The sequence below is a fragment of the Mustela lutreola genome, chromosome 18 (genome assembly GCF_030435805.1).
Source record: "Mustela lutreola isolate mMusLut2 chromosome 18, mMusLut2.pri, whole genome shotgun sequence".
NCBI lineage: Eukaryota > Metazoa > Chordata > Mammalia > Carnivora > Mustelidae > Mustela > Mustela lutreola.
The window spans coordinates 25,157,755-25,180,904 of record NC_081307.1 but is presented as its reverse complement, the minus strand read 5'-3'; the positions used below and the strand labels follow the sequence as shown (position 1 = coordinate 25,180,904).

Here is a 23,150-nt window from a genome sequence, read left to right as displayed (position 1 = left end):
GCCCCTTCATTTCAGAGCTATTGTTTTCTTTTTTTAATTTTTATTTACTTAGAACGATTTCTGGAAGGAGCCTATGCTTCTGCTGCACTTCGCTAATTCCCCTGCGAGCCCAGAAATGCGGATAAGGCACTGTTGGCACAGATCTCAGTAGGAAGAGCAGAGGGACCGTCGTTACTGGTATGCTGACGCTTGGCGCTCAGTCGTGTTAAGGCTGATCAGGCTGAAATGAAACAACAGGGAAATGAAGACACTTCAGAGCGGACTGCTTTCCAGACACCGTATATTTTAAAAATGTTTTTATTGAATATTAAACAGTTACAAGTACTGTTAGACATTTAGCCAAAGCACAATTACAGGTTAAATATAATCATAAAGATGTCTTAAATAGAAACCCACCACGCAGGCAGGTGAAGTTCCTTGACGCCCTCTTTTGGAAAGCAGAAGGCGTTGGGAAAAAGGTCTTCCATTCCACGTGGAAGACCGTGATGACTAGAAGGATTTACATGCTGTGAGCGATTTCCCATGACCAAATTGATAGGGTTGCCAGATTTAGTAAAACGAAATAAAACAAAGCAAAAAGCCAGGATGCTGAGTTAAATCTGAATTTCAGATAACTTTTTTTTTTTTACCATAAAAATATGTCAAATAATGCATGAAACATACTTAAGCTAACAAACTATTTTTATCCAAAATTCAAATGTAACTGGGTGCCTTGTATTTTATCTGGCAATCCTACAGACAGACAAATGCAAAAAAAAACAAAGAGAGGGGATTGGAAGCCCCTGCCACTGGTGGGTCACACAGAGACTAAAAATAAAAACAACACCGATAACGAACCAAAGAGTCACTACGATGGTTACTCACACAGACAACACCACAATGGGAAAATAACCATTACTACTCCAAAGGCTGTTGCCAGGAAACATTCTAGATTTCCTCAAAGGTGGTTTTGTAAATGTTTTTGAGAAACCTTGTTGATAAAAGTACCTTTTCAGTTTGTAGCTATCAAAGACAAATACAACTACCACAAAGACCAATGAGCTCGAAACAATGGAAGCAGAAGCAGGTTATTATATGCACATGAAGAGAGTTTAAATATTGTGTAATGAGTACAATGGTTAAGGGTCAAGGTCATCTTCTGGGTTGAGGCTATTAGCCTCCAAGATTTTGGTTCTGTTTGTACTGTTGTGTTTTCTAGCTTCTCATCCTGAACCTTGGGGAGGGGCGTGGGCGTGTGTGTGAGACACCCCACTACCAGAGGTTAACTGCATTTCTTTGCAAACCCTCTGAATCAACAAAGGGTTTTCAGGGCTGCCTGCAGAAATGCGGAGACAGGTATAAAGTAGCAAAACAATCTGAATCGCAGAACATTAGAAATCTGCTGGAAAAGAGGAGTGGTAGGGCAGCTGTAAAAACTGTAGAGCAGAATAGAAAACGTGAATGAAGGAAAAGTCCAAATGCAATCATCCGGGCGGTGTGAATCCTATTTCAAAGGAGGCAGGGCCCTCTGCCAGATGTAGAAAACCGGTCACACCATGAACGGGTTTGGTCTCACAGGGTATAAAACCCGGAGCTTCCTACTGCCTTGCACTCAGAACCACGGCTTGTGGTTTAAAATGATTAAGAAACAGCTTGGGCAACACGGAGACCCCACATGGTATCTTCCTGAGATGCTGCTGTGTTCCCCACACACAACACTGACCATGGAAATCTTGCTAGCATTTCTTTAAACCAGAATATCTGGTAGCTGAGGAATTTCAGACATAGAGAAATCGGGAGAGATTGATTAGATCTGCTCCTTGGCATGTAAGGAAGCATTACTTATGAAACAGACCCTCATTAAATCAGCCTCACGGGTGTGACCTACGTAGAGACACACCTGACTCATGGACACCTTTCAAACACTAAGAAATGGAATTACAAGTTTATATTTATTAGGCTATAAAAGGTTAAAAAGTTTCTGCCATAGTTAAGGCTTTCTTAAGAAGAAACATTTAATTGTCTATTAATTTCAGAATATACACGGTATCTGAAGACGCTTTACTTTTTAGGGTGGTTTTTTAAAAAAGCATTTCCTGGTCATATGCTAAAGTGTCCAACCAAAGCTCAAATAATATCTTCACAATTAACTTTATTTTCATTTTCCTGTCACTGATTTGACATCGGACAAGTTTAAGTTTCATCTTTTCAGTGAAATTTCTGACACGTGAAAGCCTGTGTTACTGTCAGTTTTGAGTGTTCCTGAACGACTAAAGTCTACAGCTCTCTGGAAGGTAACTGCCCAACAAATGTCCCAGCAAGAAGGCTGCTTATCGCACATTATCCTACGAGTGGGTTCTGGCCACAATGGTGGCAAGGTGCTTGGAAACACACACCATTTCTGTTTGCAAGGCTGTTGGCGGGGATCCAAAGAGCACACGTGTTCAGGAGGAGGGGGTGAGCGATGGCCAATAACCCGTGTGCATCTGGCAGATGAACTGATATAAAGAAAATCCTAGGCGACTTATTGCATTCTATTGCTCTTCGAGCGTACACCAAAGTGTTATTTTTTGTATAAAGACTATAATAATAGACTATGAATCTATATTACTTTATTTGCCCTATTCAGGCATTTCTCTGTATAGATCAATGCACTTTGCTCTTTTGAGAGCAAAGGGAGATTAGTCTAGCCGCTGACAGCAAGGTCAAGAAGCACAAGGATGCGGTCATGAAAACACCCTAGTATTATTTATTCTATTTATGCTACTGGAAAGCTAGAAATTCCAGATTCCAAGAAGGAAAAGGGAAGAATCCTGGCTGAACTGCTGTTATTTTGCATAGAAGTAAAACTCTGGTTTCCATGCTGTCATTTGTTAACAAATTGGCAGAATCTTCAGAGCAAAGCACATGAGGCCCAATACCCGGTTCTGGCTGTGATATGGAAACAGAGGTCCAGTCTCCTTTTGCAAGACTCAAGAAGAAAGGAGGAAAATGAATGGGGTCAAAGGTAACTACCGGAGCGAATTGTAATTCCAGACTAGCAACGTGGGGGAAAGGGAAGGCGGCCAAGTACGAGGAGAAAGCGTCCAGCTCAGAGCCTTAACTTACGCTTCATTTAGGACTCAAGAACCCAGCTGGCCATACCCAGTCAACTGGAACCACCGGGTCTAGAAGATTTGATTTTAGAACTGCAGTAAAGTGGTGGAGGTGTCCAGATTCTCTCAGCGTTTGGTTTGGGAAACACGCTGGCCATTTCAGGGGAGGCCATACTGGAACTCCTCAACTTGCTAGTGCTCCTATATACTGCATTTACAAGAAATGAAATGGATTTTGGCCTAAGTTAATGCCATGCTTTTATATTCCAAAGGGTTTTTCGCACTGCTAGAGATGCAAGTTCCAACTTTCACTACCTTGCGGGCACTCACGATGACCTTTGGTTTTCAAGTTTTGAAAAAAATGTATTTGGCTCCTGTGAAAGATCAATTAACCCATTCTCTTTAGCAGATGAATAATATATACACATTCTTTCAATAACTACTATACACTCGAATCATCACAAGACAAGAAGCACTGCAAATGTCTTCCTTACACAGTACCTTTACTCGGCACACAGAACATCAGATACGTAACATCGGCAGTTTAAATACTGCACCACAGTTTAACTTCCCAAGTGTAAGGCTGAAGTCGAAAATATCCATGAATCTAGTTAGTATGATGGAAACGACATAAAACCACAGTCGAATAGTGGCTTATCTTTTTAATAAAGCTATGAAGCTTTGATACCTATCCCATGTTCACCCTCTTACTGAACTAGAAATCACAGCTGTGTTTACCATTTTAAACTATATCTAAGTGGGGAGGCAAGTAATACACACTTTCCCAGCTACTGCAAACCACAGATGCCATTCCTTCCACCCACTGTTACACACAGCGAAAAAAGGAAGGGAAGGAGGAAAAAAAGCTCTCTTAACCAAAATGAAACTCGGAAGCTTCGCATGGAATTCTACTGCTATTAAACAAGTAGCCAAGACACAAACACCCAGCTTGGGTCACTAAAACTTCAATAGAAGCAACAACTGAGGCTAATTCTTGATTTCATGTTGAGGACCCATGCAAGATTCTGCTACAAAACTCAAACTAGTTCCCAATGCCTAGTTCTAGCGTTGGACTCAAGCCCAAAAGAAAGCTAAATGTATATTTTAAGAGCCTATTCTAGAATTTTTGCCTGTCACCATTTTATTTTCCTTTAGGAGATTAAGTGAGGTCATGGCTTAATCAGCCTGCATTTAAACACAAATTAGTTTTTGGAACCTCAAGTTGAAATCGCAGGTTTGCATCACACTGTTTTTCCTTTTTCTTTTTTTTAAACCACATATTTATGTTCTTTTTGCTTCAAAGCTGAGCAGATGCACAGCGTGTCAAAGTAAATAAATTAATGCAGCCAATTCGCTGTTCAGTTAAGATGCAAAGGGCCAGTGTGAGGTGTGCAATGGATCATCCTTCAAAAGCGACAATGTGCGCCGGGCAGATGTTGATTACAACACGCGAAACAGAGTGGCAACTTCCTGAAGAAACAGTCGAGTATTTCTCCACCTTCCTTTACAAAAATAACTGAGAGAGCTTTGGTTTCCGTTTTTGTTCTCCTTGTCTGTTAAGAGATTGGAAGAAATGGTATGAAAATGCAGAGCCGGGACCTACAGAAACTATTCGAAGCACCTCCCTCCAAGTAACCCCCAAACCTGGAGAAGACACGAAGCTCTCGCACACCTACTTCCTAGAGAGGACGTGAATCCTAGCTTTCGACATCGGAGAAACAATAAAGATTATCGTGACTCTCATGAAGTACGAAAATTCCACTGAATTTGGCAATAAGGCAGCTAATGTTGGGGACGACGAGGAGGTGGTCAGGCGAAGCGCAGAGGACGACCTTTCGAGCCGGCCCTGTGATCCTTCCCTGCTGCGGCCTCCGGGAACCACGCGCTCCCTGCTCGTCTGGGCGCTGCTCCCCCCGCCCCAGCCCTCCCCCGGTGTGGCGGTTTCATGAGCCTGGGCCGGTCACTCCAACCTTTCCCTCCAGGGTCTCTGGCACTGGCCTGAACGCCTCCAGGGCAGGCTGTGATGAGGAGCAGCAAGGGGCCCTCAGCGGCTTCGACTTCTCTGAACTCGGGGAGCTCCTCGGTCAGGCTGACCTTTGTGCCTTTCCCTGGGAAGACTGGCCAATTCATAAAAAGAAGCTAAAACGTGATGGTTTTCCTTCCTGTCCCAATTTACAATGATAAGAAGTACGGATACAAAAGAAATCCAAGTGAAAACTAAGGGGAAACTAAGTCTTGCTCATCCAGAAGCTTCGGTTGAATTGCTAATGATTTTAGTCAGTGTGACTCTGTGCAAAATATCCTCAATAAGGCTCTGGCTCATTTTCAAAGTAAACAAACAAATAAAAAAAAATGAAAAGAAGAAAAGATAAAAAAAGACAATGATGCATGTTTAGAAACAACTAAAAATGAGCCTATCATATGTATACATTTTTTACATACACGTGCCATATGGAACAAAGCAAATGTAGTGTGTGAAGTGTGAAATTTGGGAAAGTATTGGTTATGGGTTTTTTTACCCCCCATTTCCAAGCCTAGATTAAAGCGATCTTGTTTTGGAAACGGACGACTGCAACGCAAATGAGCCTGAGATATGGTCAAAGGCTGCCCCTGTAAACATTTCCTCAAAGAGAACAGTAGCAGTGGAGTACGGGTCAGTCGCTCATACTCTCCTCATCACTATCGCAACGCTTTGTCAAAGACAGCTTCTTTCTAGCTGTCTGGGATTTATGGAATATTGATTTTGTTGGCAACAATCCACTGTAATCCAGTCCCAAGTTCAAATCCGCTGTGGCCTTTCCCCGTGGGCGTTCACTAGGTCTTCTGCTCGGCGGCTGTGGCGCTCTGAGCGGGAGCTTCTGGCTTCATGATCTGGTACGTGATGAGATACTCAGGGTACGCCTGCAAAGGGCCAGAAGAGAAACGAGTCACTCCTGGGGCAGTACAGTATTCAGTGGGCGTCTCAGAGGCTGCTGGTCCCCATCAGTGTTCTACACGCGCCCCAGAGCCCACGAAGGCAGGCCATCGACAGGTGCCTGAACAACACACACATGCCAGACAGACCTATGTACTGCCTAGAAATGTGTCTAGACCCTATCATCTGGACAACTGCTGTAACGCGGTTTCCACTCTGAGCACCCTTTAGTAGTGTGTTCATCCTTCATGCACATGCCGTGGCCGGGAAAACTAAGGCAGGAGAAAGTCTCTCTCTTTTCCACCTCACTTGACACTGCTGTCACATAGCATATGTTCAATAAAAGTGTGAAGGAAAGAGTAATTTGGCTGAACTGATTTCAAATTAATTACTCCCAAATATAATCCACTGAGCTAGAAGAGGGAAGGGTGAGGCCTGGTGAGTCACCAGTAACTTGGAACTGTTTTGAGATCATTTTTAAAAGGTGACTAATAAGAGTGCCTGGGTGGCTCAGTGGGTTAAAGCCTCTGCCTTCGGCTCGGGTCATGATCTCAGGGTCCTGGGATCCAGTCCCACATTGGGCTCTCTGCTCAGCGGGAAGCCTGCTTCCTCCTCTCTCTCTGCCTGCCTCTCTGCCTACTTGTGATCTCTCTGTCAAAGAAATAAAATCTTTAAAAATAAATAAATAAATAAATAAATAAATAAAAGGTGACTAATAAAAGGCAACTTTCACAGGTAACATAATGGTTCAGACTGAGACTTGCCACCCCATTTAGTCTCTTTCTCTCTGGCCTCTTTTTCTTAAAGTATGTAAAATGAAAGGCTCTGTATCTGGAAAGGAAAGACTGTTTCTTAGAGGAGATCACTACCAAGGCAATTGGGTGGAGGGCCAAAACAAAAAAACAAAAAAGCAAAAAAACAAAAAAACAACCCTTAAAACTATGTATGTTACGTAAGAATTCTTCAACCCTACATCTAATATAATGATACAACTAAAGGGAGCATTTCAGAGTGCTCTGTGGCTGAAAACTAGTATTCTTTGGTGAGGTAAGTGTTTTAGGGCCCCCAAAGAATCTGCTGGATGATGACTTAAAAATTACTTGCTTAGGGATATGGAGTAAGATAATAAAAAGAATAAAGGATAAAAAAGAACTTACTTTAAAAAGATACATGAACAACTATGTTCACTGCAGCATTATTTACAGTAGCTAGGACAGAAGCAACCTAAGTGTCCGTTGACAGAAGAATGGCTAAAGAAGGTGTGAGGTATATATGTATACACACACACACACACACACACACACACACACACAAAACGGAGTATTACTCAGCTGTTAAAAAGAGATCTTGCCATTTGTGACAATGTGGATGGCCTAGAGGGTATTTGCTAAGTGAAGTGAGTCAGACAGAGAGAGACAAATACCATAAGACTTAACTTATATTTTACAAAACAAACAACAAAATACTAGTAAACTGAATCTAACGATACATTTAAAAAGTCATTTATCACCATCAAGTGGGAAGTACTCCTGGCTTACAAGGATGGTTCAATATTTGCAAACCAACCAACATGAGACATCACATCAGTAAGAGAAAGGATAAAAACCAGATGGTCATTTCAATAGATGTAGAAAAGTCGTCTGACAAAGTACAACACCCATTTATGATAAAAACTCTCAACAAAGTAGGTTTAGAGGGAACATACCTTAACACAGGTATGGCATAATAAGAATCCAGTATAATGTAAGTTACTACTATAACATTATTATGATGATGATTCATTAAGGAGAAGTCCCTTCTGAGGGGGGCTCAGCAGGAATACAAAGGACAAAAGTATAATTATACATTATCATTTTAGTTGGTATACTACTTTAATTTAATACCTATCATTCATATTCCAATGTTCTCAGTCGATTTAATAATGTTTCTCTTCCAATACCAGATCCAACTGGGGGCAGGACCTTAAGTTAGTTGTCCTGTCTCTTGGGTTTCATTGAATCTGGAGAGTTTTTAAAGTCTTTCTTTGCCTTTTATCATATGGACATTTCTGAAGAATCCAGCCTTCCCACATTTTTTTTTTTTTAATAGAACATTCCTCACTTTGATTAGAACAAGGTTATACATTCTTGGCTGCAATGTTGCATAGACAATGGTGAACTCTTCTCAGAGTATCATATCTGGGGCACACTCTATTCCTATCTGTCCCTTATTGGTGATGTTATTTTTGATCATCTGGTCAAGGCACTGCCCCTTTTCTCCAATGTATAATTACTGTTTTCTTCTCCTTTGTAGTTCGTAAGACCATACAAATATCCTTTTATTTATAATCAAAATTGTCTCCTAGTTTAAGCATCCACTTATGATTCCTGTCACAATGGTCCCAAGATGATGATTTTCCAAATCCAGTACTCCTCCACATCCGCTCACCTCCCCGTGGCTTTCCGCTACAAGCAAAAGCCTTCCTTGCCCCTTCATTTATCTAGTTATCTACTTGTTATCACTACAGAATCATGGACTCCTGTTTTTTTTCTCAGAGGCTTAAAATTTATTACTATATTTATTTTGGTAATCAAAGTGTTCCAGATTTGGCCGGTGGGAGCCCCTTCCTGCTGGCTCTGTGTCCTTGTGACATGCCCCCCACACAACTTTGAGTACTTCATTACTTCCAGGATGTTCCAGGCTCACCTTGCTCCTATTCTGCTCTAGCCCTGGAATTAGCGGTTTCTTCAAAGAGCCTGGGTTCCTTTTGGTAGGGAATGGTATTAGAGACCAAGATCTAGGTCTAGGTATGCTCACTGCTTTTGGGGTCTCCTTGCTTTCAGGAGACAGTGCTAAGAAATATATGCATATCTATGCTCATATGCGTACATGTACCTATATATACACTTACACACATCCCTGTATATACACGTAAGTACACAAACATACATACATGTATGAGCAATGAGCTCCTATCAGTATCTCCAATTTCAGTCCCTCTCTACAGTTATTCTCATCATTCCCACATTATAGATTTGTATGCCCCTTCTTCTACCGTGAGAATCCCAGCTTCCAAATCAAACATCAACACATTTACTCATTTGCTCAATCCTACAACACACCTAAAGGAGTTTCATTGCTTTGCCCATACCATCACCATCAACACATCTAGTGAATGAAGTTCAGGATTTGTGTGTCTTTCCTATGGCTACTCCATACCTTACCTGGCCAGGACTGATGGCATGTAATAAAATACTGTTTTCCTACGTTACTTGTACTTAATTAATTCCTGCTTTCTCTCTCTCTCTCTCCCCCCCTCCCTCCCAATTTTCCATCAGCGTAGTTAAGGTAACCATTTGAAATTCGATTAAATTCAGACAAACTGATCTTTGTTTTTAGTCAAATCAACAGGAATTTAGCAGTACTGTGAGAGTTAAGGGCTGGGTTGGAAAATGATAGAAAGTTTTCCTGCTTGTTGACAATTTTACTTTGGAGCCTACACAGTGGGCAGAAACTGAATGCACTACGGCTTCACCACTCGGAAAGCTATTGTTCTGTGTTAAGTGCCACAGTCAGAAATACTGAGAGTGAACTCACATGACCAGCCTGTAGCACGTACATCCATAAAGAAAATTCTTTACATGGAAGCTGCTCTCTGCTCTCTGTGCTGACATGTTCAGCAGCTCAGTTATGCTGATCTGATGGGCACCATACCTGCTCGCCTCTGTAGATGACATACTCGGCGTATGCCAGCCCGTTCACACTTGGTCTCCCGATCACTGAGTGATGTCCTGGAGGGGCATGAGCCATTTTCATGGTGCTGAACTGCAGAAAGGATTTTCCAAGGGTCACCCTACAGAAAAGCATTTGCCTAAAGGAAAAAGGAAAGCAATGCTTTGAAGGAAGCATTAAATCTTAGAGTGACGGAACTCTTAGGTGTGATAATTTTCTAAAACAATTATTTAACACAAGGCAAGCTAACTTAAAATGTCACTTTCGCATTTGAGTAGGGATGGACAGGATGGAATTTGATATCCTGGTTTACCACAAGCAGAAGACTCAATAGTTAAAGTAGGTTTGGTGTGGTTACAGAATCAATGACAGAAAACACCCAGCAAGTTCTGACTAGTCGAAAAAGAGGAATCCTAGCAAAAATGGAGTTCTTGTGAGGATGAACCAGGGCGGGGAGGGCAGGAGGACTGAAGCAAATACACAGAAGGCAGCACCATTTGAAATCCAGATGGGGTTTACTCATTATGAAGAAGTAAAAACCAGGGTGAGATAAATGATAATAAAAGTGGATCATACACCAAAGTGCTTAGTTTAAATGTATGGCTGGAAATCATCCTACCTGGGTGAAACACCAATTGGGAAAGATGTTGACTATTACACAGGACAAGAGACGCTGATTGGAAAGAAAGTGCATTACATAAACTAACCCTAGTTTGCAACCTGTTTTTGTAAATAAAATTTTATTGTAATGCAGCCACACACTCATACACGTGTCCTCTGCGGCTGCTTCCGCACTACGAGGGCTGAGGTCAATCACTGTGACGGATCATATGGCCTGCAAATATTAGGTAGCCCTTTAAAATCAAAGTTTGTAAGCCTTGAATATAAACCACAAATGTTTTAACTACTCAGTGAGATTGATCATACTGTTAAATGGGTAAAATAGTTATTATTCAATAGTTTGTTTTTACTAATAGAGCATGATCTTTGCATTGTAACTAACCAGAGATACAACTCTGAGTCAAATCGTGCCAAACCCAGCATAACTGGGTCCTGCCTGGGCGGGCTTTTCCAGCACAATATTCCTAATGACCCTGCGGGGCACTGGCCTCGTGTCAGCGGCTTTCTCTTGGAGGTCCCCACGGAAAAGGTTTTTTGTTTTTTGTTTTTTTAAGAGAGAAAAAGAGAGAGAGAGAGAGAGAGAGCGAGCGAGCAAGAGCACACACATGGAAGCAGGGGGAGGAGGGGGGGGAGCAGAGAACATCTTAAGCAGGCTCCGTGCTCACACCGGGTCAGAGACCATGACCTGAGCGGAAATGAAGAGTTGGATGCTGGACCCCCGGAGCTGCCCAGGCGCCCCAGCCTGACTGCGACAGAGGGAGGTGCCCGAGCTCCATCTCCACGTCACGGCAGCACGGCGGTGTCACTGGACTCTGCCCGCTCAGTCTGCTCGGCCCACTGCCATGGCTGCTCCATGTATCACACAGACAGGCCCTTGCCTCCTGCCCCAGCCCCCACCCCCATCGCTGCGGGGGCAGGAGAAGACGCAGGCCCAGCCCGTGAAGCTGTGGGCAGCAGACGGGCCGGTGGAGAGCACCGGCTCCAGTCCACTCCCTGGCCAGCCCTGGGCGTCATGCTGCGTTCTGCAGACACAACAGCCCCATGTGGGGGGACAGCAGTGCCCTGTGGGGCAAATGGTGATCCGTGCCAGACAGGAGCCGGCAGGTGAATTCAGCTCTGGTCTCCCACAGTGTACTAGAGTTCACACAGCCTCTGTGAAGGTGAAGTCTCATGGACTGAGCCACAGACCACACTTGTTATGAAACCGGCCAACGCACTGACGCGTCTCCCTGTCTTCGCTCCGCCTCCTTCTCTGCTTTATTTCTCTCTGCGCCGTCACTCCAGCTTCTCCAGTACTGCACTTGCCAAGAAAGTGCTAGCACATAAGCTTTTGCTTCAGGCTCTGCTTCCTAGGAAATCCTGACTAAGACATAAACGTATGTGTCTAATTGCAGTGGGCAGCTGCTAATCTTCATCTAGGTTCACTTTCAGTGCTTATTTAGGATAGGTTTGCAGCAACAAGAGTTTCGGCATGTCACACGTCCATCGGAACTTTTCTGTGCTATTAACCACAGAGGCCTTACTAGAAAGAAGGTTCCTTCTGGACATACTGCAACCATCCTAGCTAGAACTGCTAGTGGCTGTAAGATTTTCATCAAGGAATGGATAAGAGGATGTTTCAAGATCAACAACTATAATGAATTTCAAGGCTATCTGGATCTTTTTGGGGTTTTCCCTGAGTTACAAGATCTCTAAGTAACCTTTCCATCTGGTTAATTTAAAGAAAAATACAATCAACTGTAATCTTTGTAATGTACAATTCTTTTGTGTTTTCTCCAGTGGCATGGAAGAGAATGGTATTTTTTTCACTGACTTCAGAGAGATTATTCTCTTATTCTCTTGAATTTAAGTTTTAAAATTTTATTTAAAAAGCTAACATTCATCTGCTTACTATTACATCCAAAGTTAATATTCTGAAATTGAACTTTTTAAGGCAAATTATATATCCTGCCTTAAAGCACAGCTAGCAACATCAGAAACAGATTAAAGATTCAACTTGTTTACAGAAGTTATGCCTCTTAGCTTAAAAGTATCTAAAGCTAAAGGTTCTTCAACAGAAATAATTCTCAATCTTTTCTTTTTCTGAATCTGAAGCAAGGCAAGGGAAGCCCAGGGAGAAAGTCAAGATGGAGGGAGTTTCATCGTAACCTGGGACTGGCTGACACGTATCTGGCTTCTGCTAGCGTGGCGATTAGCTCTGTGTCATTTCTCCTGTTAGGGCAGAGGTTGGTCAGCTATTTCTATTCAACCCCAAACCGGTGTGATTCACTCTGAGTCACAACACTGAGGATAAGTGACTTCTGTAGAGCCTGAGGAACGACTGAGGCTCATGATCTGAGGACAGCAATCCCAAAGGCAAGACACTTACCTATGACATATGTAGCATGACCGATCTTTGTGTGTGGGGCAGCCTGTGCCTCCTCCAATCCCATATACATACTGGTTGCTTTTGGAGGAGTTTTCAGCAAAATAAATCCCGGCACCAAACATTCCTCCTATGTACGCATGTCGCTCATCAAACCCCTTATGAATAATGGCATTAATGAAAGGAGACCCTAAAACCAGAAACACAGAAAGATCAGTGTTTTTGAATACTTCTCTAGAACCTCAATTAGCTACAAACTATTTGCACTTGGGAGGTTAATATTATCAATAATGTGTATATGAACTTGTAAGATGGTCTACCATACCTAAATTATTTCTCGTACTGGAATCTTAGCAGGGACCCAGTGTTTGCCAAGCAAGGATGTAATGTGGCTTTTGCGGATGGCATAAGATTTTTAGATAGTGAAGGACAGGGGCACCCGGGTGGTCATGATCTCAGGGTTGTGAGACTGAACCCCATGTCAGGCTATGTGCTGGGCATAGAGGCTTAAGATTCCTTCTCTCCCTCTGCTCCTCCACCCCCTCCCCCCAAAAAAGATGGCAAAGTCCCTGTGGCTTTAAAAATATAGATTTTATGCCAATCTTACTTTACACAAAAACAGATAATCTGATAAACTGAAAACAATTATGCTAAACTGTAATGAAAATATTTCACTATCTAGATGGCTCAACTTGCAGTACAAGTTCTGAAACCATTCCAGATAAGTTATTCTCATTCTACACACCCTGGAAAGCCTGTCCTAACATGCAATGCATTAGCAAACTGTACTGACACATAATTAAAAAAAAAAAAAAAAATCAAAACCAGCCATTTTCAGCACAACACTAATATAGTCAATAACACAGGCTTTCCACTTTATTGGAAATCGCAAAAGCCCAAGAGATAGAGACAGGCGCGCCGCTCACCGTGAAATAACATGCGCTCGTTGTGATGGTTGTGATTCTCCTCAGACACCTCCTTCTGTCTGTGACAGAATCGTTCCCTCAACTTCTTGTTGACAACTTTCTGAATCTTTAAGGATAAGGGAGAAAGAAGCAAATTAGTGAAATGGATGTTAGTTAGTAGTTTATAATTTAAAATGAAAAGTATGTTTTCTTTGAGAAAGGTTCAATTCTTGGCTTTTGTTTCCTTTGCTTAAAACATTATTTAAAAAGGATAAAGTTGCCAGGGCAGTGTAACTAAGTTAACATTCTGGCTGTTAGTGACAAAATTTTCAGGTATGGCTTTGGTTATTATTTCTGCACTAGACCTGGTTGTACCTCAGAATCACCTGAGGAGTTCAAGAAAAGAATAGCTATTCCGAGACTCCTCCCAGACTTGTTGAATGTTGGGATACAGGGGCCTGTAAATCTGCATTCTTCTAAAAGCTCTCTAAAAACTCTCCAGGGAATTCTGAGGGGCACTGGTGTAACTTCCAAGGATGTAGTCAGTTCTCAACAGGTTTTATATATCTCTATGATGCTCCTTTGAAAAAAGCACATCTATCCCATGTTATAAATTAAGATACTGAAATTAAGAGATACATGTATTCTGATATAATCACTGACTCAGATTGAAAACCAGGCCTTCAAAGTACTCGGAAGTGGTGATAAAAACTCTGTCAGCTCTGGTCTAAATCTGTGGGCAAGCTGCATCTCATCACTGAATCTGTACCACCAACCCTAGGAGATCTAGCCTTCTGTCTGTAGCTTTCCTGTTTCCATCCAGTCTCTGTTTCTGGTGAAATACAGTCTTGAGGGATTAGTGGAAAGTGACACCTGACTGCCAGGCAACAGATGGCTGATTATCTCGACAGTTTAAAAATAGGACGTTTTAAAAAAACTTTTCATTGTCTAGATTTAATTTTCAGATATGCCCTGCAATCCAATTTTCACCCTGAAATTTTAACGACTTACTCGAATGACATTGTATCTGTTGAAGATACCACCGGCATTGCCACCATCTCTGTGTTCTCGGATCGTACTTTGCATCTACAGAACAAAATAACAGAACTTTCTGGAAATATGCCAGTATATAATTCTAAAGACATTCCTCTGTTTTCAACATTCACTTCTGTTACACTTTTTTACTGATGAGTCTCAGACTCAGGGCTAATAAATAAATAGGAGTTGACTATAAGAGGTTCACCAGAGTTTAATGGGTATTTCTGATGAGAAAGTAGTCATGACATAAATATTAAACTTCTGCATTTTCTCTTTATTTTTTAGTAAAAGCTTTGGAAGATTTTCCTGTAAGCACAATGGGGAACACAGAAATAAAACATCACATTAAGTTATCTACATTACTATTTTATGTTACTGAGAATGCGAAGCAACATTGGGATTAAGTCAAATTTAAGCTCACATTTGACGAATACTCACTAAACAAATGCTCAAATAAACAACAAAGAATTTAAAAAAAAAAATCAATAAACTTCTGTTCCCTGGGTGAAACAGACCATATTATCAATTTGGGATATCAAAGAACATTTCCGTGACCAAGAGAAGCTGGGTGTGCCGGTTAACTAAGCAGAGTAACTTCGCTCTGAGTGGTACTCTTTCTTCATGCGCTCTCCAAATTCAAAAGGATTACGGAAAAGTAAAATGTTCTAAAGATCCAAGTTTCTCATAGAATTGACTCAAAAGTGTTAATTCTCTATCTTATTGCTCTGTTTGCAAAGTTATTCATCACATTTTGGACATTAGTCTCCAAATCTGCTAACCACTAACAGGATGATTAGGCAGGAAGCCCCTGGAAGGTGCTACACTTCCCTTACAGACTGGCCAAGCCTGAGCCGAAAACCCTCCCTACGGTAACAGGTCCAGACTTCCCAGCATGAGAATAATGTGAGCTCTAGTTAAAAGGTAGAAAATAAACAAAAAGACTCAGGCATGCATTTCTCTGCAAAATAACAGAATTAGTTAGGTGGCTTATTTATTGTGATAATGACATTAGGCACTCTGTTTATTATGTGTAAGAAATGAGGGGGAAGCCAGAGTAGGGAGGGAATTTCTGCGGTGTCTGTCTGGCAGGAGGGATAGTGCTTTAACACAGTGACTGAAGTCGGGAAAGGCGACTGAATTATGAGGCAGATTTCACAGGCGAACAGGAAAAGTAGGTGTATTATTTTATCATCCCATTTTATAACTTTGCGTGAAAATAAAAATAAGAAGGTATTTGCTGTATGTGAGACAAGATTCTCACTTGCCTAGTAGCACTTGAACACCACAAGCAAATAGTTCTAATAGGGTTCCTACTTGCCTGATTTCAAGAAAGTCTCTGGGACGAAGAGACCCTTGTGGCCCGTCCACTGAAACCCTAGGCTTTTGATGGGAAAACCCTGTAGTAGACCCTAATCCACGGTCCTCCCTGAGCGTGGGCAGTACGCCACCGCAATGGCTAAGGCAGTTCGGATGACAGAGAGGCGAGTGATCCTAAGACACTGTCAGACAAGCTTACCTCTACTGAAAAAATAGGCTTAACCACAGACTTCAGGAAAAGAGAATTAGAAATGTTGATGTACATTACCTCTTCTTCTACTGACTGGTATTCCTTATCTTCTGGAGCAAGATCCAGCAAAATAGTTCCCTGATTAACACAGTGAAACGTCAAATAAGGATTGGTGCCTGTAGGAAAGAAAAATTAATGAATTAAAGTCCACACTATTCAGGCTCAATTTTAGGGACGACTTTGTCATAAATAATGATATTTTGGAAGAAATTTAAATTATTTGCAATGTGACCTTCATATATAAGGTTCTATTGAACAAATACATCCAAAGACAAGAGAAGTAATGGAGAGAGGATTGGGGATCAATTTGATCTGTTTTACAGAGTTCCCCAGCATGGCTCAACAATTTCTATTTGAGCAGAATTCTATTATAAACATACATGCAGCTATGTCTGATAGAAAAGAGAAACACATTGTAATCACAATGCAGTCAGGTCTAAAATCCAAGAATTATCCTGTAAAAACTCTGTGAGATGGCTTGAAACGGCCACTCACAATTCAAGTCTAAAACAGATCATTCTTGTTAGTTTCATTGCCTTTGTTAATGTAATGCAGACAAATAAGCAAGACTTAAACTCAAAAACTGGTACCCTTTAGTTTCATGTTACTCTTGCGACTTTGTTGGCTCTGCAGTGACTAAATCAAGTTCTTCCCCTTCTCTCCCTTTGCTTTCCTATTGGGAAAGCACTTGCCGCAAACCGAGATGATAAACGTGGAGGCCGCCAAGGGCGGGGGTGGGGGGAGATAGGAGGCTTGCAGCAGCACAGTACCGTGGAAAAAAGCCTGAGCTGCCAGTTGTGGCAGGGACAAAGGTTCAGGATGAGGTCAGAGGAAGAGGTCAGATTATGAAAAGCCATGTTACAAATGTCTGATTTTATCCCCAAAGCAACAGGATTCTCTTGAAAGGTGTTAAGCAATGCACTGATATCATCATAGAGTCATTTCGAAAAGAGTCTTCTGGGAGGAGTGCAGCCAGGCATGGGGGTTGGGGGGTGGGGGGTGGGAAAGGTGAGGCTTCGAGATAAGCTGGAAGGCGGCTGTGACAGTCCAAGGGAGAGATGACAGTGGCTTGGATTAGGCGACCTGTACTGGATTCAACAGCAGTGGGAAAGGAGAGAAGTGAAGATTCCAGAAAGACCCAGCATATACAATGTTGGTGGGGAGAGGGGGCAGGAAGGAGGTGCTACACCCTCCAAGCGTATGAGCTCTGGGTTCAGACCACTTGAGCCCTGACAACTTACTTATCCCGCTAATTTCGGAGACTTATTCTTTTTCCCCAAATAACTTACCTTGTTGTCCACCTAACAGTCTTTCTACTCCTTTGATTAATTTATGGCGGTGTCCATATGCATTGATGCCTATTTCTTTCAACTCCTCATGGCCCATATCAGCCAGTACATCTAGTGTAATCTGAAAAAACGGAACAAAATTAATCGCTAAATCTTTAACAGTGGCTCAGTTCTTCCATGCGTCTTCCATGCTATAATAACCCATCCAAACTGACAAACTCTTTTGTCTTCTTTAACTGTGAACTTAAAATCTTAAAGTTGTCTTGATAATTTTATCAGCTTTTTACTCACTTGAAATACTCCTTCCTTCTAGTCCATGGTGAATTATAATGGCAGAAACAATGCTATAGAGATAAAGAATGAACACTGCTGTATTTCCTTTTGATTATTTAACTCTACCACTTTGTGCCTGCCTCAAGATATAAAAGAAAACAACCAGAAGCTTGAAGACAGGGAAATACCAGATCCCCAGATCCATCAGGTAGCAGAGAAAAATGCTGGGGGAAAGGGAGAGGGGCTTAGCACAAGGAAAGAGAATGTGACAAAAGGAGGAAGCAGTTTTAGCTAAGTAGGATTTATATCAAGATAAAGAACTCCCCAGTGCTGAGAAACAGTCCAGCATGGAAAAAGCTGTCTTTGAAAGCGGTGAGATTTAGAACACAAGTATACAGTTATACAGAAGTTATATAAAAAATACCACTTCAGAAGGGAGAGTAGATGGTTTTTAAGTTCTCTTATAAATTCCCAGACTTAACAGTCCCTGAAGCCTTACATACATTCTGTTGTTGTAAAAACAGTGGTTTATAATTTCTGCTTATTCATCCCTACAAATGGAGGTGGTTAGCTGGCGGCTGACTACCAGGACTCAAAATCACCCAGCGCCTTTGTTGACTAAAAGTAACTGTGACTCTACCGCCACCCAGTGGCAGAGTTCGGGATGCACAGGATGGAATCTGGGGCCTCCACATTTCTGGAGGGCTGAATGGTGAAATCTAGCTCAGAAGAAGCTGGCCCTATAACAATGCAAACACTACTTTACAAGATGAGCCTTTAGTTTTCTCTTTCCTTGGAAAACTGAGAAATCCTTCCATAGACACCCTTTTTCCAACTCAAATATGTTTTATCTATCTGTAGTGTTCTCTACCTTTTTACTTGAATATTACATAAAAAACAAAACAAAACAAAAAAACCCCTGGCAAATTAGGCCTGGAGTTCACTGATTTTTATTGCCAGAATGAAATATTATATAATGAGTCTGATCTTCTCGATACAGCAAGTATACATCACTCACTCTTCAGGATAATTTACTATAGTGCTCTTAAGTGGCCATTTAAGAAATAATCGCTCCATTGTACAAAATGGGCAATTCGTTTCCAATCACCAAAAGGAAATTTTGAGCAGAGCTTTTAAAAAGCAACAGTTCTGAGATATACATCTTTGAGACAAAGTAATTCACAACATAATAGGAGCCTGTATATTTTTAGCAGACGTAATCTAATATACTTTGGAAGCCAGGCACAGGGTTTCCTACATTAGCGATGTCCCGTTTTTTCCTTCTAAACTTTGGTTCAAATAAGGTTGACGGAAAAACAGGATCTCATATCGATGTGGTAGCTTCAATTCAAAGAAACCTTAAACTTTTCTGAATCTGGACATAAAGTGTGTATCTGGAAAAATCAGAAACCAGGCCAAAGGACAGCATCCTCTCTGTAAAGTTCTAGAAAAGAAACGGAGACTATTTAATGTATCTGACAATACAGCTCCACTCACAAAATGAATAGCTCCCCAACTCCTCACGACCACCCTGAAGTTACTAAGGACCTCCTCATGGGGAACTGAGGCTCAAAGCAGTCCTAAATGCAGTACACAGGAGAGCTGAGACGGATCGCCCGATCTCTCTTGCCCTTGCTTATATTTCTTAAAGGGCTGACTAGAAAGCTAAAATAACTAAACATTACATTTAGCTGCTGCGAATCCATGGTGCCCAATTTGTCCCCATATTTAACAGGCAGTGGCCACTGGAAAACCTTAAATGATAAGCTTAGGAATTCAGATTACTGTTCATTTGTTCACTTATTCCTATACAGTAAATTTAATGAACACCTTCTAGATGCTAGGTATTTTCCCCAAAAAGTAACTTGTCAAACATTTCATTTAACTCTAAAACTATCCACTACAGCTCAGAAAGGAAAATAACTAGTCCAAGTTGGTAGTAAAAGAGCAGGGCCGGGAATCAAACAAGGTACTACCACAAAAGTTTATGCTATTTCTTCTGACAAGATTAAAAAGTAAACACAATAATGTGGTAAAGGTTGGTAAATGTTTTGGAGCAATCCCTATGGAAACTCTTAGGAAGGTTCCTACTTGGTCAAGGTTGTAGGTAGGGCTGGGAAAGATGGAAGGAACAGGAGGGGGTTCAGGAAAGGTTCTTAGGAGAACGTAACAACTTGGCTAAGAAGCAGAAGCTCATCAGGCAGAGAAAGGAGGAAAGGGTGTTTAAGACAAAGGGAACAGCATGTGCAAAAGGAAAATCCAGTAAGGGACTACGGAACATTGGGAGACTCTCAGCACCGAAGTCCAAAAGGTAAGAGTATAAGATATAGAGAGGAAAGAAGAAGGGATGGACAGAGCAGCAGGCTAGGAGCAGATCTTAACGTGCTTTTATCTATCAAGATGGTATCCAAACACTCCTAGGGAGCCTTTTCAGCAGAGTAGCACGATCAAAGTTATATTTGAGGAGGAGAATGACAACATTCTGAAGGGCAGGTCTGGGAAAGGACTGTGTGAACAAGGTAATGGAGAAGGGTTGAAGGGGGAAATCAGAGAGCAATTGCAAAATGAGAGAATACAGGGCCTGGTAAATAGAAATGGTTAAGAAAAAGAAAAAAAGGAATGGGAGTAGAGATTATTCCAGAAATCTGAAAACTGGTGAATATGAGATTATTGTCTCAAAAAAGGAAATGGAAATATCTGGAAGCAGGTTAGATGGATTCTGGATATGCTGCTCCACAATTCAGGCATTTTATACTATTAGAAATAGGCTTTTTGGGGAAAATTATCTTTAATTCGCTTAAACAATAACTTAGTTATCTCCAGGAAATTACAAGTTTCTTGGGCTAGGCATTTATATCTAGCACACATTAAAATCAAATTGATCCTACCTATCAGACTGGCTAGAATCAAAAAGAAAAAAACAACAAGTGTTGGGGAGGAGACGGAGAAAGGGGAACACTTGTGCTCTGTTGGTGGGAATGTACACTGGTGCGGCCACTGTGGAAAACAGTCTGGAGGGGCCTCCAAAAATTAAAAATAGAACTACCATAAGATCTGACAATTCCACTTCTGCGTATTTATTTGAGGAAAACAAAAACACCAATTCAGAGAGATATATGTGCCCCTATGTTCACTGCGACATTATTCGCAATAGCTAAGATAAGGAAGTAACCCTGGTCGATGAATGGATATAGATGTACTCTGGGTGTGTGTGTGTCTGTGTTGTGTATACACAACACACACAGAGTAAAATATTACTCAGCCATTTAAAAAAGAACGAAATCTTGCCATTCATGACGACATGGATAGACCTAGAGGCTATATGCAAAGTAAGTCCGAGAAAGACAAGTAACAGTATGATTTCACTTCTACGTTGAATCTGAAACAGAAAAGAGAAACAGACTCAGATAAAGGAAACAAACTTGGTTACCAGAGGAGGTAGGAGTTGAGGGGCCGGGCAAATAGGTGAAGATGGTAAAGATGCACAAACTCCCCCTTACAATATAAGTAAGTCACGGGGATGGAATGTACAGCGTAGGGAACACAGTCCTAATCAATGACTCTGTATGGTTACAGATGTAACTAGGCTTATTGTGGGGATAATTTCATAATGCACAAAAATATCAAATCACTATGATGTACTCCTGAAACTAGTAAGTAGTGTAGGTCAATTCTACTTCAATTGAAAAAAAAAAAAACAAACCCAAATTATAATCTTTAAAATAAGGATTGTTGATGTATCAGCCAAATCACCTCACATAAAAAGCAAATGTCCCTTCACAAAGGGTTGCCTCTTGTTTCTAAGATTTGTTCATTTTCTTTGGCGTAGAGAGAGAAAAAGTAGAATTTTAATGGGAAGAGAAAAATTAAGAGTCTAAATGCACAAGCTCCTTCCTTTCACTTGGGCTTCAAAAGATGCAGGCCAGAGTAAGAGTTGTTAGAGCTAATTTTATAATCACATTCACAGTTAATGTACCCGAGACTCTTCCTTGGTCTTTTGATTTTGAAATAAAAATTTATAAAGGTCACTTTTCATGAAAATATATGAGTTGCCCATAAATATGTCCAAAAAAGCCTTCTAAGTCATAGTCCTAGCATTTATGTTTAGGAATTGCAGTGAAAATCAAATCAGCCTTTCCCAGAGAAAAAGTGTTCTAACCAGGAAGCTACGTTATAAAGGAAGGGCCAGAGGGACACTGGTACAGTATTTACAACAACAAAGGACACGGGTGTGTATTACTTGGTGAAGTTTGCATGTTTGAATAAGTCAAGTTAGTTAAGAGACTCCTGAGAGAATAACTGTGAAGGCATGAGGCTGTGATGCCCCTGAAGGATGTTTCCCTGAGACCGGAAGTAAAATAACTACACCCCGCTCCTCTGCGGGGTTAGCATCCTTGAGCAGAACCAGAAGCAGAAAGATCTTGTGTGTCAAAACGATTCAGGACACAGAACCACTCCCTGGCTTAACAGAAATGGACAAGAATTAAATGAGTACAGGGTATATGCCCACTCCTTCCCTCACTACCCAAATATCTTGACCATCAGCAATCATATTACAGCCTGATACAGAAATGTTAATGGGAGAAAATTCTGCAGGTAAACTTTAGAAAGGGTTACAGAATTTAGTATTCTTTAACTAAAGGCTACTCAAGGAACACTTGCAGTCAAAGTAAAAGTTAATTTGATTGCTTGATGCCTGGGCCAGAAGATAGTCAGACACAGTTCAATAGAAAGAATGGGAGTATCATTTGTCTGGAGGAAAGGAGCTGTGCTGGGCAATATACATTAAATGGAACAGTCAACATATTAATAAAAAAGGATACAGAAATTATTCCTGCAACAAGAAAATCGATGGAGCCATTTACTCGGAACAAAAGTACAGTGTGAAAGAGAGCAATAAAGCCGATGAAACAGGAGAAGCTGTCAAAAGCCCCAACCGAGAGACTAAACGATTAAACTATTACAATCAATAGAATGAGATATCCATGTCACAGGAAATCAGTTACTGGGAGAATAAAGTAAAAGAGAAAAAAATAAAGCACAAAATTATGCAGCAAACAAATTGAAAGGGGAGAAATGGAAATCCTTTGAAAAACGTTCAACAGTCGACCGGAGTTATTTGTGTGAACTAGGGTCTTTGGTTTATTAAGCAAAGGTGTGTGGAATTTCAGTTCCTGTGGATCTGATTAGGGAAGAAGGGATATATTAGGGGATACCCTTTGGCTTTAGCAGGAGATAATGCTTTCACAAGAGCTTTTGTACCTCCAGGGAGGGAATAAGGCAAAAACATTCTTACTGTTTAGGACAGTCTCATAAGAAATCTCCAGGGTGTCTGGGGGGCTCAGTCGGTTAAGAGTCTGTCTTCGGCTCAGGTCATGATCCTGGGGTCCTGG

At 41.3% G+C, this 23,150-nt stretch overlaps 2 protein-coding genes across 2 annotated transcripts in view; one reads left to right on the top strand and one right to left on the bottom strand.

Moving 5' to 3' along the window:
- DUSP4 (dual specificity phosphatase 4) overlaps nucleotides 1-23,150 on the top strand; it is a 277,349-nt gene that overhangs the window by 24,065 nt on the left and 230,134 nt on the right. The gene's annotated exons all lie outside the window — the stretch shown is intronic.
- TNKS (tankyrase) overlaps nucleotides 282-23,150 on the bottom strand; it is a 209,908-nt gene continuing 187,039 nt past the window's right edge. The window contains exons 21-27 of the mRNA XM_059156236.1: nucleotides 17,485-17,605; nucleotides 16,214-16,311; nucleotides 14,602-14,676; nucleotides 13,612-13,717; nucleotides 12,689-12,875; nucleotides 9,682-9,838; nucleotides 282-5,975 (exon numbers count right to left, since the gene is read on the bottom strand). Of these exons, the coding sequence (XP_059012219.1) occupies nucleotides 5,889-5,975; nucleotides 9,682-9,838; nucleotides 12,689-12,875; nucleotides 13,612-13,717; nucleotides 14,602-14,676; nucleotides 16,214-16,311; nucleotides 17,485-17,605 (831 nt within the window). The 3' untranslated portion in view covers nucleotides 282-5,888. The remainder of the gene's footprint in view (nucleotides 5,976-9,681; nucleotides 9,839-12,688; nucleotides 12,876-13,611; nucleotides 13,718-14,601; nucleotides 14,677-16,213; nucleotides 16,312-17,484; nucleotides 17,606-23,150) is intronic.